The 17,218-nt window shown below is 37.7% G+C and overlaps 3 protein-coding genes across 3 annotated transcripts in view; all 3 read left to right on the top strand.

Moving 5' to 3' along the window:
- Positions 1-282, top strand: part of LOC106170520 (cation channel sperm-associated auxiliary subunit delta) — a 30,680-nt gene extending 30,398 nt beyond the window's left edge. Inside the window, exon 22 of the mRNA XM_086997575.1 lies at positions 10-282. Coding sequence (XP_086853701.1) covers positions 10-166 — 157 coding nt within the window. The 3' untranslated portion in view covers positions 167-282. The remainder of the gene's footprint in view (positions 1-9) is intronic.
- A 601-nt stretch (positions 283-883) lies between these two features.
- LOC106165067 (tripartite motif-containing protein 2-like) lies at positions 884-3,767 on the top strand. Its single transcript, XM_013543162.3, has one exon. It carries the CDS (start codon positions 1,749-1,751, stop codon positions 3,594-3,596), a length of 1,848 nt encoding a protein of 615 aa, XP_013398616.2. The 5' UTR covers positions 884-1,748; the 3' UTR covers positions 3,597-3,767.
- A 6,941-nt stretch (positions 3,768-10,708) lies between these two features.
- On the top strand, positions 10,709-13,104 carry LOC147759614 (E3 ubiquitin-protein ligase TRIM45-like). The gene has a single exon (XM_086997578.1). The coding sequence runs from the start codon at positions 10,857-10,859 to the stop codon at positions 12,702-12,704; it is 1,848 nt and encodes a 615-aa protein (XP_086853704.1). The 5' UTR covers positions 10,709-10,856; the 3' UTR covers positions 12,705-13,104.
- The last annotated feature ends 4,114 nt before the right edge of the window (positions 13,105-17,218 follow it).

Below are 17,218 nucleotides of genomic sequence, written 5' to 3'. Positions count from 1 at the left end.
AACATTTAGGTCCAGAGCTCCTCTCCGCAAGAGCAAGATAATCCAAATAAGTCAGAATCATGAGATGAGCTGTGACACTGGAGCCAAGTTTAAACCCATCAATGACGAATGTGTGTCTGGCCCCAGCAGCAATAGCCCATTTTTATCAGTACCAAAGACTGAGTGAAAGTAAAGGGGAAAAAAGAGACTACAAAATTTGGAAAATATGACTATTACTAAAATTTTTAGAATGTGTTAGTAGTAATTTTGGGTGAAATGTTTAAATAAATCATCTAAAATACATGTTGAAATTAAGAATATAAACTTAATCCCTGGAAATATCCAGGTTCTGACAATCTCTGTGGGTCCTCCGTTGCACTTTGTAGTATGTAAATCCAATTAAGTGTTGTGTTTTCAGGCACGAGGTTCATAATGTGTTGGTCTTTTTATGAATAAATATTTTAGAAATTTTATAATAATTGTCTTGAATAGCAATAGAAAAAAATCATGTATTGTATTATTTTGTATTATTAGTAGTATTACTTTCGCCCTTTATCAAAATACATAAATGAATAAAATTAAAAGGAAAAACAAAACTTTCTACTTATTTGTTTATTTTTATTTCATTTATTTATTTTTTTAAAATTAATTTTTAAAAATAAGTTGCAGCTAAAGTAAAAAAAAAAAAAATACAAGGCTGGAAATGAAAAATGAACTGCAGAACAAAACGTCATTCACTTCGAGAACACATGAAAGTTACCAGTTAGTTATTTCATCTTTGCATCACACAAACAACCTCAAGGTCACCGTACACCTTAACCTCTTCCTCCATTTCTCTTGTCGTTGCCAAAAAAAAAAAAAAAAAAAAAAAAAAAAATTTACATTAAAATAATGAATGAAATAAATAAATAAGTAAAAAGTTATTTTTATTTTTAAGTATTTTGATTAAGGGCGAAAATAATACCACTAATAATACAAAATAATACGTGATTTTTTAATATAAATTTTATTGCTATTAAAGACAATTATTATAAAATTTCTAAAATATTTATTCATGTAAGTTTTAACGCAAAGGATGCCTGAATTCAACAAGCGCAAATGGATGGCCAAATGATTGTAAAACATCTATAAATTGGAGGTGGCCTACATGGATCAAACACCATTCTTCACCACCTGTCGTCAAAGGTCACTGAAAGTTTACATAGACAACCGGTCGACCTTGAAAAATTGGTCGCCCTTTCCGCGAGTGTTCGACTATATGGCGTGCTGTTGCGTCAGTGAAGTAGGAAGCTGAAATAAAGAGACCAAAACTTTATGAACCTCGTACCTGAAGGTACACAAAAACACTTTTAATTGGATTTACATGCTACAAGGTGCAACGGAGGACCAACAGAGATTGTCAGGTCGGGTATATTTCCAGCTACTGAACTGTCTGAAGGTTTTTGTACATACTGCAATGAGGCCTTACCGGCGGTAAGGGTACCGTGAGCTTGTAAGTTCGGAAACTGAGGCAACTAGGAAATAGATCGATCCAAAGTTAGTACGATAGACCTGGGAATGGTCTCTAATTGAAAGATGATTTAATAAGCTACCCTCACAACCCTCATCGTCTCTGGCACAAGATTTCATCGCCGTGTAAGATGACGTGGTTTGTTATATTTGTATAAAACCCAGACGCAGTGTTTCCCAGTCCAACCAAAGACAGAAATGCATGTTATTGTACAACCATTGAGTGTGTGTAAACCTAACTGAACTAACTATTAAGAGTCATGGCATCCAAGAAGTTCTACGAAGGCTTCAGTGACAATTTTCTAACGTGTCACATCTGTCTTCACGAGTATAAAGACCCGCGTGTCCTCCCATGCTATCATACTTTCTGCTTGGCTTGTCTTGCCCAGCACGTGGCAGCGAGTGGGACAGGACGCAACATCACGTGCCCAGTGTGCCGCCAGGAGGCGCCTGTTCCACCAGGTGGACTGGAGAATCTTGTCCGTAACTTCTTTTTGTCCAAGGTGAAGGACTTTATGTTGACAGCAGAAAGTAAAGACAAATTGTGTGGGAACTGTCACTCACAAGTTGCTCAATTTTACTGTCAAGATTGCAAACATTTTTTCTGTGAGAACTGTCGACAAAAACAGCATGACGCCATAAAATTTCTGCAGGGACACACAATGATGTCAGTGTCTGACTTTGGGAAGCAAGTCCAGGAAATGAAGGGAGTAACATTATTTTGCGATAAGCATGAAGAAGAACGGTTGAAATTTTATTGCACGGATGACGATGTTGTTGTGTGTCGTGACTGTATTCTCACCAAACACAACAAACACAATTGTGTAGACATTGCAGATATAGCAGAAACGCAAAAAGAGAAAATACAAAGTGCATTTCATGATCTGTCTAAGAACATTTCACTATTTGAAAATGCAGAGTCGGAAATATCCAAACAACAGGAAGATGCGACTTACGACAGAAACAAGACTGTGGCCGACATACAACAACAAGGAGCGTATATTAAAAAAGAAGTTCAGCAAATTTCTGATCAGTTGACCGCAAAAGCAGAAGCCCTCACTGAAGCTCGTTTAAAATTCCTCGAGGCTGAGAAAGACCGCATTCAACTACAGAGGGTATCCATTCAAAGTACTTGCGAGTTCGCCAAACACCTTGTCAAACATGGCTCCCACACGGAGGTTATGACACACGCTAAAAACATCCAAGCTAGGATGAAAGAACTGAACAGTGTTAAACCTTCTGTACCGGAAAGAACAACCGCGATCACTTTTAGGAAAGAAAAACTTCCTGCGGACTTCTTTGGTTGCGTGAAGGAGTTAGAATGGCTAGATGCTGCATCCTTAGTGGATAAGTTTGATAGCAGCATCGGATATTTATGGAACATATCATGCAGTCATAGTGGGACGATATGTTTAGTTTCTTACAAATCGAAAAAACTTCAGGCAATATCACCATCTCATAAGGTGATATTTCAGGTTGATGTACCAGACCCCAGGGGTGTCACCGTGCTCCAGGATGACAGACTGGTGGTTACATGTAAGGATGGATGCCAAGTGTATTCCTCCTCTTGGAAACATGTCCAAACATTTGGTCAGGGTGACATGTCTACACCCTGGGGTGTTACAGCGGACAACAATGGGCGCATATTTGTCTGTGATAGGACCAATAAATGTATCTGTGTGTATGACGCTGTGCAGTACAGTTTTATCAATAAGATCAGTGTTCCTATTTGTAAAGATCCACGATACATTGCAGTGCTCCCATGCCGTGACATTATTGTGGTGAGTAACTATGATGGACAATGGCTTTATGGAGTGACCCCCCGGGGTGATGTAGTGTTCCAGTATGGTACACCAGGTGAGAAAGGTTCAGGTGATGGATACCTGAAGAACCCCTGGGGAGTGTGTACAGACAGCGCGGGGCACATTTTCATTGCTGACCAATGCAATAACAGGGTGGTTGTCCTGACCTCAGATGGTCAACTTTTGAGATACGTGGTGGATCGACAACAGGTTTCTATACCACTGTGTATGACCATTGATACCAAAGGACAGCTTGTAGTGGGGGATATTGGAGGCAAGGTGAAAACATTTCGCTATGTACATTAACTGCAAGTTAAGTAGTATATGAGGCGTTACAAGGCGACAACTCAAGAAGTGAACTGTTTCAGGTGCACTACGTGAAAATCATTGATTGGGACCAAAAAGACAAGTTGTTTTATTATGAGCGGATTCTCAACGAATTGAGCCAGGCTTTACAAAGCCGGTGACCTAAAAATGGCGGACGTACATGAAAGAAAAACCGCCTAATCTTTTAATAGTCTCTCCGCCTCCCCACACGTCGTCCCTGCGGGGTACAGTAATTAAATCTCGGCTCCAACCTCCAACTACGTTTACTGGGGCTGGGTAGTTCTGTGAATATCTCTGGTGATATTATCTCCGTAGATAGTCGATTCGTTGCTGCTCTACGGGCCAATTCATTCCCTTTTCGTCTCTGTTTTGACAGATAATAAAACAGAAGAGCTTTTTTCCTTCGAACGCCTTCAGCCGCCATGCTTTCTTCACCACGAGTTTAACTGATGAGCATGCGCACTTAATATTTCTCAGGTAGCTTCCGCATGGCGAACGGAGCCGAGATTTAATTACTGTATCCCGCAGGGACGACGTGTGGGGAGGCGGAGAGACTAATAAAAGATTAGGCGGTTTTCTTTCATGTACGTCCGCCATTTTTAGGTCACCGGCTTTGTAAAGCCTGGCTCAATTCGTTGAGAATCCGCTCTATGACAGACATATTGAAAGAAAAACAGGGATGGAAAAAAAATATATGTAGCATACGAAAATATAGGGGGATTTGAAATCATTTTTGTATGTGGACTTAAAATCCATTCATTACCAAGTTTAACTAATGTATAGACAAGTTACAAGTCTATATTTGAGCCCTGATTTTGGTTCAGATATTTATTGGAACGGATCATGTAATACGCATTGCGATTCTTCCTTTATTACGTCAAATGTACCGGGGGAAATATCTCTTGCGCGTTTTCTTCAATTTTACAAATAAATAATTTCGTTTCACATCTATTTTGTTTTGACATGCTTTTATCTTCAGCGTTCAAAGCAGCGCAACAGAATCGGCATCATATGCGTTAAGTGTTTAGATTTTTTAATGATTACTTAGTAGACTACTCAGGGGCGGATCCAGAAATATTTCCTGACAGTCTTCCATATTATATTTGGTTATCCATTTTCCATTTTTGACCGTCTTCCGACAGAAAAAATTAGATACCCTTCAATGTAAACTAGAAAATCTGACCGTCTTCCGGAAGACCCAGAAGACGGCCTAAATCCGCCCCTGGTAGTCTTTCCTTTCGTAAAAAAAAAAACTTTAAAGGTAACAAGGACGCGAATCAGGCATACTGCATCACCATGCGTAGTCCCTGCGGGGGTATAGACATTAAATCTCGGCTCCATTGGGACGTCACATGGGGAGGCGTGTGAGAGGCGGAGAGACTATTAAAAGATTAGACGGTTTTCCTGTCATGTACGTCCGCCATATTTAGGTCGTGGCTTTGAAGAGCCATAGCTCAACTCGATGTGAATGCGGCCTAAAACTTACATTTAGCAACTGACCGACGTTGCGGTCTCAACCTTTTATTCATACTTCTCATTTTTATTCTGCTGGATGACTAACAGCATTAACCCAATCCCATACGTTGTTGATGAAGTGATTGCATTCATATTCAGGGTATTTTAAAAGCATTTAAACTTATAGCATAAAGAATTTAAAAATTCATTCATGAAAGGGAATATCTTTGTGGCATAGGCGCTCGGGTTCGTTTCAAAGAAAGGCATGTTACAGAAGATTAATAATATAGATATTCTACCTGGAAAAATATTTATTATAAAAACTATTGTACATTCACAAAAGTGCATCTATTCATTCCACACCCTTTTAATAATTAATCTAAAACAATCAGGTGCTCTTTCGATTGCAGCAGAGACGACAGTTCTTTTTTCGCCTCCAGATGGCGCTTCTTTTGTCAAACATGGGGAAACTTTTCAGATAAAAGCATGCAGTGGAGCATATAAGGCATTCAGTAACCTTCATAATATCGTTCCAACGAGGGGTGGGGTGTGCTGTGTGGATACTAAATATATAGTTTTAAAAGTCCCATTATAATATTTAGAGGATCAATGTTAAGAATTTGATAACAATTTATATGCGTGGATTGGAGCCAGTCTGTCGATGGGGTAATCATTGCATTTTGATGTTTGAAATCATCTCTTTTTGTTACTATCAAAGAATTAGACAGGAGTTGGTATGTAACTCTGTAGACATGATACGGTTTTCATTCTGTTCTTTTGCACAGGATAAGACATATTCACAGCAGGAACGAACACCTTTTTAAAAACCCCATAAGCCTCATCACCAGGGCAATTTTTGTAAGTCCTCCCTGCAGGTGGTCAGGTTGTATTATTTTAAAATAAATAACAAGTGAGATTCCAAACGTGTACATCTCCTGTATCGCACACAAATGACTATATATTTGTACCGTTTTATCACATAACTCAAATAAAATCCACATAGGGCCTACATGCTTACAAGTTTAAAATTATAAAACAAACCAACTGCACAGTAAGGGTAAATACCCTGGTATATAGAGTATCTCCATAGACAATCAGAACTGGGGTTAACAAACAAGTCCAGTTCTGTTATCTCTTGTAACAAGTGCCTCGTTGTGCGGCGTACATTTCAGGTGATTCCAGCTATCAGGACGAGTGAGGTGTGTTCTCATATACGCCCTCTTCTGTACAAGTTGGTGCATGTTTTAAGATATACATTAAACACCATCCCCTTTATACAATTTGTTTTCTTGTTAAATCCAGCCACTTTCCATAATATTTTACCTTGACGATTGATGAAAAGTTCCTTAAAATTCCTGGTAGTAAGCACCGACACTTATTTTTCACCTTGAGCCTTTTATTTATTCATTTTTATTTATTTATTTATTGGGGGGGGGGGTATTTTTTTCATATACAAGTTTTATGCGCAAATTGTGCATTGAAGAGAATCGTTTGAAAATATTTGAAAAATACCAAAACCCGTGTAAATTGGAAGTGGCGGCCGGGGAAAGTAATAACTGCTTTTAATAATTTACACTTTCCTATCCTATTGAGCAGTTAACAACATGTCCCTGAACAAAATGTTATCAGAGAGCCTATATAGAATAACTTCACAGACAATGATCAGTGCCCGGGTTAATAAACTAGCCCAGTTCTGCTATCTCCTGCTATTCGTGCCTTGTCACTCCGGCTATCAGGATGAGTGAGGTGTGTTCTCAAGTACGCCCAAGTGTACAGTTAGTGCAGGTTTTAAGGCACACAGTTAACACCACCCCCTTTATACAATTTATTTTCTTGTTAATTTCCAGCCACTTTCCATAATATTTTACCTTGACGATAAATTAAAATTCCAGGTGGTAAAATTCCAGGTGGTGAATTTTCACCTTGAGCCTTTTATTTATTTGATATTTACTTTTTTTTGTATTTTGTAATAGAAAAGTTTTAAGCCCATTGTGTTTACTGAAGAAAATCGTTTGAAAATATTTGAAAAATAACAAAACCCATGTAAGTTGGTAGTGTCATGCGAGGAAGTTAATAACTGCCTAGTTATTGACACTCTCCTATCCTAGTATTGAGCAAAAACCAAAATGTTATCAGAGTGCCTTTATAGAATTACTTCACAGACAATCAGCGCCTGGGTTACTAAACTAGCCCAGTTCTGCTATCTCTTGTAACAAGTGCCTCGTTGTGGGGCGTACATCTCAGGTGACTCTGGCTATCAGGACGAATGATGCGTGTTCTCACGTACACCTAAGTGTACAGTTACTGCAGGATTTAAGTCACACATTTAACGCCATCCTCTCTATACAGTTTATTTTCTTATTAATTCCAGTCATTTTCCGTGATATTTACTTGAACGATAAAGGAAAAGTTCCTCAATTATCCAGGTGGTAATTATCAGTGTTTATTTTTCACTTTGAACTTTTTACCTATTTGATATTTTTCATGTTTTGTATCTTGTTATATAAAAGCACTGCATGCATGAAAGAGACTAGTTTGAAGGTATTTGGAAAGTTCCAAAATCCCTTGAAATTAGCTGTTAGTTATCTGTGGGAGGGAAGGTAATAACAGCTTAATCATTGGCGACGTCCTGTTCTGGTATTGAGCAGTAAACAACATGTCCTTGAAAAAGTTGTTATTAGAGAGTCGGGGTGAATATAGAGCAACTTGAAACACGATGTCAGCGCCGGGGTTAATAAACTGGTCCATTTTTGTTATCTCTTGTAACAAGTGCCTCGTGGTGCGGCGTACAGCTCAGGTGACTCCGTCTATCAGGACGAGTGAGGTGTATTGCCACGTACGCCCAAGTGTACAGTTAGTGCAAGATCAATCTAGAATGTGTTGAAATAAGAATACAAACTAAATCATCGCAATTAAAAAAAATTAACGTGATACCATCAGTTGGATATTATACATGTACTTGAATGCAAATAAGAATCTTCATGGTGATGCTTTAACGTAATTACGAGAATAAGGAAGGAGGAAAATGACATCGGAATATCTCTTTCGCTCATTGAACTACATGGTTTTTTTTTAAAATAATAATAATATGTATTTATTTGCAACTTAAAAAGTTGGATTTTACAATAAAAACAAATAGTCGTGAGATGCACAATCTTAAAATATACTTGTAAGTGTTCAAATGATTCGATACACATTAAAAATTCATAAAAACCTCAGTTCTTTAAATTTGATAAAGCCCATGGGATAAAAGTTTTTGACGATCGTACAGTCCTCAATTTTGGCACAGTGTACTTTTGCGACATTTTAATAAAATCGAAACGCTGCTTGTAAGAGCAAATGCATGACATTGCGTCATGGGATGTAATCTATAGGGAAGTCGATGATATTTTAGTTCATTATACTTTATTATTAGAAAGCCACTTGGAAGATGAAAACACACCACCTTGATGTAACGTCCATGGACTAGCTGATACCCATTACATCAATCATTGGATATGATAAGAGATTAGTATACACGATTTATAGAATCTCTTTTAATATTATATTTTGTGTAAACGTCTTATTTCCACACTCGCCCTGATTCAAAGATTTTGTGCATTTTCAATACCAACTTCCCTACTCTGCCTTCAGTAATGTATATTTATAATAATAATATTAACTAGACTGCGACTGGCTCTTCAGCCAGTGGCGAAGGATTCCCCCGCAAATGACCTTTGAACTTGAAGGCAATGGGCATTTACAAGGTCATGGGAAGGTCACGGGTTAAATTTGACCCCATATTCTGAAAGAGCATGTGCGAATTGAGGGGGGAGGGTCAACAAAACATCACTTTTAGCCCACGTCAATACTTCTCCATGAAATAGCCAAATGACCTTGAAAATGAGGGTCAAGGTCAAATTTGACATTTGATTTGGCGGTTTTGGGTACATGTTTGGGGTAGTTTACTATAGCATGCTATGACCAAAAACCAGTATTTCATGGAGAAATTTCCGAAGTCACGAATTCCGCAATGTTATAAATATTTAAAAATCTATATTTAAAAAAGTTATTAAGCAGTCGCTACGAAAGTACGGCTAACATTAGATAAATATATAAGGCATCATATGCTACTTAGATCACGGCTCTGAGCCTTCCGGTTTTTGAGATCTCGGAAACAAACCTGTTTTGAGCCGGTTTAGCCATTAGCGACCTTGACCTTGACCTACTTGCATTAAAGTGGGTCAATATCTGGGAATTTAGCTCAGTATCATTATCCATTAGCCATATGGCTTATACTTCATGCATAAAGGCAATTTCAAATTTTACAAATTTTGTCTTTAAAAGCCCCTGTGACCTTGAAAAGTAAGTCAATGTCACTGAAACTGGGTCTGTGGCATTCTCTTACCATAGGCTACCTATGATAATTATTTCAGATTTTTTGCAAAAAAAAAAAAAAAAAAAAACGCGCGGAAAGAATAATAATACCAAAAACAATAGTATTCCCCTATGGGGAATCCTAATAATAATAAATTTAAACAAACAGGACTCAGTGGGAATCGAAACCACTGTTTCTGTTTGGCAGCCAAAGACGTTACCACTGGGCTAGCAAATCTTGCTATCTGATGTAGTGTTATTGGCAATATATGATACCTGTCACACATGCTCAAAAATGCCCTCAAAATATATATTTTAACAGTTACAATCAAATTCAAACGACGGCCACTATCTTCCCACTGCCGTAAGGTATTGCTTTCACTGTTAGTTGTCAACAGATCGTTGTAGTTTGGGAAAAACGTGAAAATGAGACTTCGGCTGCTCCTGCTATTACTATATATATGACGTCTGCAAGGTTGGGAGACGCGAAAACAGTCTTTATCTTACTAATTTTACTGGGAGAAAATAGAAAGTTATGAAGATAAAGATATATGAACAGGACTTCTTTATCAAACCATGTGTGGGTGCCTCCGCGTGTGCGATTGTTACACGTATAAAGATCTAAAGTTGATAAGGAAAACTACCTACACCGTACCGAAACAGCCAGGAACACGTTGTCAGGGGAAGGGTTGTCTGAACAGCAGACGGAGCCCTAAAACAAAGAACTCAAATAATTTAACTGCGCTGCACTTGCCTATATCAAATAATGTCTCTTATCAGGTATAAATCATGGACACGTTAATATTTAATAAAATCAGGTGATTCTGTAACAAACCATGGGTCTAGGGAGGGTGGCGATAGGATAATACGGTAAATAAGAAGCTTTTTAAACTGGAACTAGATTTATAGTTAATCCTGGATTTTAATAGTTGTTGGTAATACGATCACGATACAATTAAGAACACGGTATTCTCAAAAGAATAAAAGATGCACGAGATCCTCTATAAATTAGGATTTGTTTTGCTGAGAAATGTTTAGTTGCTGACTGTAACAAAGTACTGCGAGATGGCTGAAATTCCACAAAACGATTCCTCATTTTCTAGACAAATGATTTAGGAAGCAAATTTCCCAATCAAACAGACTCCCATTTAAAATGTTGACTGACTCCGTTCTGGGTTGATCTAAATTCAATACCATTGAAAAGTGGTTTAACGGACATCAGTGCGTAGTTTACCCTTGCAACCCTCACCGTCCTTGGCAGAGGATATTATCAGTCAGATGACGTGGTCTGATGTTCATGTATATTACAAGAAACAGTGTTACTCTGTCCAGTCAGACAGAAAATGCCACGAAAACGCGACACCATGATGTGACGAGACTTCTTGTACAGCCTTTTGGCTGTGTGTAAACCTAATTGAACTTAGAGTCATGGCATCAAAGAAGTTCTACGAAGGCTTCAGTGACAATTTTCTAACGTGTCACATCTGTCTTCACGAGTATGAAGACCCGCGTGTCCTCCCATGCTATCATACTTTCTGCCTGGCTTGTCTTGCCAAGCACGTGGCAGCGAGTGGGACAGGACGCAACATCACGTGTCCAGTGTGCCGCCAAGAGGCGCCTGTTCCACCAGGTGGACTGGAGAAACTTGTCCGTAACTTCTTCTTGTCCAAGGTGAAGGGCTCCATGTTGACATCAGAAAGCAAAGACAAAATGTGTGGAAACTGTCACTCACAAGTTGCTCAATATTACTGTCAAAATTGCAAACATTTTTTCTGTGAGAACTGTCGACAAAAACAGCATGACACAATAAAATTTCTACAAGGACACAAGATGATTTCAGTGTTTGAACTTGGTAAGCAAGTCCAGGAAGAAAAGGACGTAACACCATTTTGCGATAAGCATAAAGAAGAAAGGTTGAAATTTTATTGCACAGATGACGATGTTGTTGTGTGTCGTGACTGTATTCTCACCAAACACAACAAACACAATTGTGTAGACATTGCAGATATAGCAGAAACGCATAAAGCGAAAATACAAAGTGCATTTCATGATCTATCTAAGAACATTTCACTGTTTGAAAATGCAGAGTCGGAAATATCCAAACAACAGAAAGATGCAACTGACGTTAAAAAAAAGACAGTGACAGACATACAACAACAAGGGGCGTACATAACAAAAGAAGTTCAGCGAATTTCTGATCAGTTGATAGCAAAAGCAGAAGCCCTCACTGAAGCTCGTTTAAAATCCCTCGAGGCTGAAAAAGACCGCATTCAACTACAGAGGGTATTCATACAAAGTACATGCGAGTTCGCCAAACAGCTTGTCCAACATGGCTCCCTCACGGAGGTGATGACACACGCAAAAAATATCCAAGCTAGGATGAAAGAACTGAATAGTGTTAAACCTTCAGTACCGGAAAGAACAACTAAGATCACTTTTAATAAAGAAAAACTTCCAGCGGACTTTTTTGGTCGCGTGAAGAAGTTAGAATGGCTGGATGCTGCATCTTTGGTGTATGAGTGTGATAGCAGCATTGGATATTTATGGGACATATCATGCAGTCAAAGTGGGACGATATATTTAGTTTCTAACGAATCGAAAAAACTCCAGGCAATATCACCATCTCATAAGGTGAAATTTGAGGTTGACATACCAGGGCCCAGGGGTGTCACCGTGCTCAGTGATGACAGACTGGTGGTTACATGTGATCACGGATGCCGAGTGTATTCCTCATCCGGGGAACTTGTCAAAACATTTGGTCAGGGTGACATGGCTTACCCCTGGGGTGTTACAGTGGATAACAATGGACACATACTTGTCTGTGGCCAACATAATAAATGTATCTGTGTGTATGACGCTGTGCAGTACAATCTTATCAATAAGATCAGTGTTCCTATGTGTACAGCCCCACAATACATTGCAGTGCTCCCATGTCGTGACACCATTGTGGTGAGTGACTGTCTTGAACACTGTGTATATGGAGTGACCCCCCAAGGTGATGTAGTGTTCCAGTATGGTACACCAGGTGAGAAAGGCTTAGGTGATAGATACCTCAAGAACCCTAGGGGAGTGTGTACAGACAGCGTGGGGCACATCTTCATTGCTGACCAGGGAAATAAAAGGGTGGTTGTTCTGACCTCAGATGGTCAACTGTTGAGATACGTGGTGGGTCCACAACAGGTTTCAATACCATGGGGAGTGACCATTGATAACAAAGAACAGCTTGTAGTGGGGGAGTTTGGAGGCAAGGTGAAAACATTTCGCTATGTACATTAAGTACAAGTTAAGTGGTATGTGAAACGTTACTAGGCGACAACTCAAAAAGTGAACTGTTTCAGGTGCACTACGTGAAAATCGTTGATTGGGGCCAAACAGACAAGCTGTTTTATTATGACAGACATATTGAAAGAAAAATAGAGTTGGAAAAATTACATGTAGCATAAGAAAATATGGGGGGGGGGGGGGGGTGACATTATTTTATACCTGTACGTGAACTTAAATTCCATTCATTATGAAGTTATAAGTCTATATTTGAGATCTGATTTTGGTTAGGATGTTTATTTGAACGGAATATGTAATACGCAATGTGATTCTTCTCTTATCATGTCAAATGTACCGGGGGTATTATCTGTTGCACGTTTTCTTAAATTTTACAAATAAATAATTTCGTTTCACACCTATTTTGTTTCGACATGCTTTTATCTTCAGCGCTCAAAGCAGAGCAACAGAATCGGCATCATATGCCTTAATTATTTAGATTTTTAATGATTACTTAGTAGTCTTTCGTTTCGTAAAAAAAACCTTTAAAGGTAACAAGGACGTGAATCAGGCATACTGCAGCATAAAACGAATACTGGGCACATTTGGGATTTTTTCCAGTTATGTGCAGTTTCACCTTCTATTAATGATGTCCATACGTTCAAACTAAGATCTAATAAACAGGTATATTAGATCTTAGGTTCAAAACACGGCATCCAAACGCTTTGTAAAGAATATTTCGCTAAAATTCTGTGTTACTCTACAAACAGAATGCTTAATCATTACGACGATAGAGAGCATTTTTGTCTAATTTAACTAAAGATGGTCATACAACCATTAATAAATTGAATAATTTCTGCCTTGTTCGTGACTAGAGATTTAGGCTTCGGACTTTTCGTGTACTTTTATCCATATTACTTCTCTAATCTGCACTTCGACCAACAGGGTATTTTCGTTGCTGAAAGTCTGTCTGTTGCGAATTTTTTAATCCAAGTAAAGTCATATCTTAATGAATACATCACAATCTAAATCAAAATCATTTATCTTTGTTTTTCTTTAGTAAATAAAAAGTTTCCGTTTGTTATGTTCTACATAAATTCGACATGGTCATATTAAACTACCTCTGTATGTACTTCGTATACCAGCATACCCACGCGTGCTCTTAACTTAGGGGCTATACATCCATTTTCCCCAAGCACTATTTTTTAAACAATGAGATCATAATGAAGACGACATTACGGAGAACAGAATAAGCATACAGATGTAGGAAAAATGCGTAACTTGGACAAAAAACGACTTTAGGATAAGAAGAGACATTGTATGTAAGACAAATTGGCGGCCATTTTGACAAAAAAAGCCCAAACCAGTCTGCAGTTTGGATATGAATGATCATTTTCATTACGCGATATGTTTTAAAAAAAGATTGAGAACGTCTCTGTAAACCTGCTTGGTCGTCATTTTGAAATAATTTATGAAAGATGGTTAATTTATCGCTTATTTGTATAAACGAAAGGAATGGCGGTATACAGGGGTGAGTTCTGGGTGATTTTTGTGTTTTTCACCATAGAAATGTACGCTCCTTTTTTCATATTAATCAGTCTTTGTGTCGTATCGGAAAAAGACGTTTTCTGAAAGAAAAAAGTATTAATGTGTCCATACCTTATTTTGTAAGAAACAATGTTTTATGCAAATTTCAGTATTTGCAATTCATATCTCGGCTAGTTTTATAATATAAAGTGGATTTATTCTTTCTTGATTTTAAGTTAATTTACAGATTGTGTTTCAGAGACTTGATTTTGTTTGAAGTAGCTTGATAAATATATTCAAGGTATGAGACTTCATTTCAACGCAAATGATCTTTTTTTAAATCTCGTGTATTGATAAATATAAATTATTATAATAGTGAAACTAACATTTAGCAACTGACCGACGTTGCGGTCTCAACCTTTTATTCATACTTCTCATTTTTATTCTGCTGGATGACTAACCTCATTAACCCAACCCCATGCCTTGTTGATGAAGTGCTTGTATTGATTTGAATTTATAAAATACTTTATTTATAAAATACTTATAAAACAAACCAACTACACAGTAAGGGTAAATTCCCTGGTATATGGAGTATCTTCATAGACAATCAGAACCGGGGTTAATAAAGAAGTCCAGCAGGCTGACCGCTAAAACAAAGAACTCAAATAATTTAACTGCGGTCTTTATTTCAATCCCATGTATTGATAAATATAAATTATTCTAATACTAAAACTTACATTTAGCAACTGACCGACGTTGTGGCCTCAACCTTTTATTTATACTTCTCATTTTTATTCTGCTGGATGACTAACCTCATTAACCCAATCCCATGCCTTGTTGATGAAGTGATTGCATTCAGATTCCGGGTATTTTAAAAGCATTAAAACTTACAGCATAAATTAAATTGATTCAAATTTATACAGAATTTAAAAATTCATTCATGAAAGGGGATATCTTTGTGGCATAGGCGCTCGGGTTCGTTTCTAAGAAAGGCATGTTACAGAAGATTAATAATATAGATATTCTATGTGGAAAAGTATTTATTATGAAAACTATTGTACATTCACAAAAGTGCATCTATTCATTCCACACCCTTTTAATTATTAATCTAAAACAATCAGCTGCTCTTTCGATTGCAGCAGAGACGACAGTTCTTTTTTCGCCTCCAGATGGCGCTACAGAATTTGTTTCTTTTGTCAAACATGGGAAAACTTTTCAGATAAAAGCATGCAGTGGAGCATATAAGGCAGTCAGTAACCTTAATAATATCGTTCCAACGAGGGGTGGGGTGTGCTGTGTGGATAATAAATATATAGTTTTAAAATCCCATTATAACATTTAGAGGATCAATCTTAAGCATTTGATAACAATTTAGTTGTGTGTGTTGGAATCAGTATGTCGATGGAGTACTCATTGCATTTTGATGTTTGAAATCATCTCTTTTTGTTACTCTCAAAGAATTAGCCAGGAGTTGGTATGTCACTCTGTAGACTTGATACGGTTTTCATTCTGTTCTTTTGTACAGGATAAGACATATTCACAGCAGGAACGAACACCTTTAAACCCCATAGGCCTCGTTGCCAGGGCAATTTTTTACAGTCCTCACTGCAGGTGGTCAGGGTGTATTATTATTTTAAATAAATAACAAGTGAGATTCCAAATGTGTACATCTCCTGTACCGCACACAAATGACTACATATTTGTACCGTTTTATCACATAACTCAAATAAAATCCACATACATCCTTACAAGTTTAACATTATAAAACAAACCAACTGCACAGCAAGGGTAAATACCTTGGTATATAGAGTATCTTCATAGACAATCAGAACCGGGGTTAATAAATAAGTCCAGTTCTGCTATCTCTTGTAACAAGTGCCTCCTGGTGCGGCGTACATCTCAGGTGACTCCGGCTATCAGGACGAGTGAGGTGTGTTCTCACATACGCCCTCTTCTGTACAAGTTGCTGCATGTTTTAAGATACACATTAAACGTCATCCCGTTTATACAATTTTTTTCTTGTTAATTCCAGCCACTTTCCATAACATTTTGCCTTGACGATAAATTAAAATTCCAGGTGGTATTACCGTTATACTGATTTTTCACCTTGAGCTTTTTATTTATTTGATATTTACTTTCTTGTCTTTTGTAATATAAAAGTTTTAAGCACATTGTGTGCATTTAAAAGAATCGTTTGAAAATATTTGAAAAATACCAAAACCCGGGTAAATTGGTAGTGGCGGTCGGGAAAGGTAATAACTGCTTAACAATTTACACTTTCCTATCCTAGTATTGAGCAGTTAACAACAAGTCCCTGAACAAAATGTTAACAGAGAGCCTTTATAGAATAACTTCACAGACAATGATCAGCGCCTGGGTTAATAAACTAGCCCAGTTCTACTATCTCCTGTAATTCGTGCCTTGTCACTCCGGCTATCAGGATGAGTGAGGTGTGTTCTCACGTACGTCCAAGTGTGCAGTTAGTGCATGTTTTAAGGCACACACTTAACGCCACCCCCTTTATACAATTTATTTTCTAGTTAATTCCAGCCACTTTCCATAATATTTTACCTTATTAAAATTCCAGGTGGTATTACCGATAATGACTTTTCACCTTGACCTTTTATTTATTTGATATTTACATTTTTGTATTTTGTAATATAAAAGTTTTAAGCCCATTGTGTTTACGGAAGAGAATTGTTTGAAAATATATGAAAAACAACAAAATCCGTGTAAGTTGGTAGTGTCAGGCGAGGAAATTAATAACTGTCTAATAATTAACACTATCCTATCCTATATTGAGCAAAAACCAAAATGTTATCATAGTGCCTTTATAGAATAACTTCACAGACAATCAGCGCCTGGGTTAATAAACTAGCCCAGTTCTGCTATCTCTTGTAACAAGTGCCTCGTGGTGGGGCGTACAGCTCAGGTGACTCTAGCTATCAGGACGAGTGAGGTGTGTTCTCACGTACACCCTAGTCTACAGTTAGTGCACACATTTA

Source organism: Lingula anatina, chromosome 10, assembly GCF_051362555.1.
Source record: "Lingula anatina isolate TDL-2025a chromosome 10, LinAna3.0, whole genome shotgun sequence".
In the NCBI taxonomy this organism is placed as follows: domain Eukaryota; kingdom Metazoa; phylum Brachiopoda; class Lingulata; order Lingulida; family Lingulidae; genus Lingula; species Lingula anatina.
This window is presented reverse-complemented; position numbering and strand designations above follow the sequence as displayed.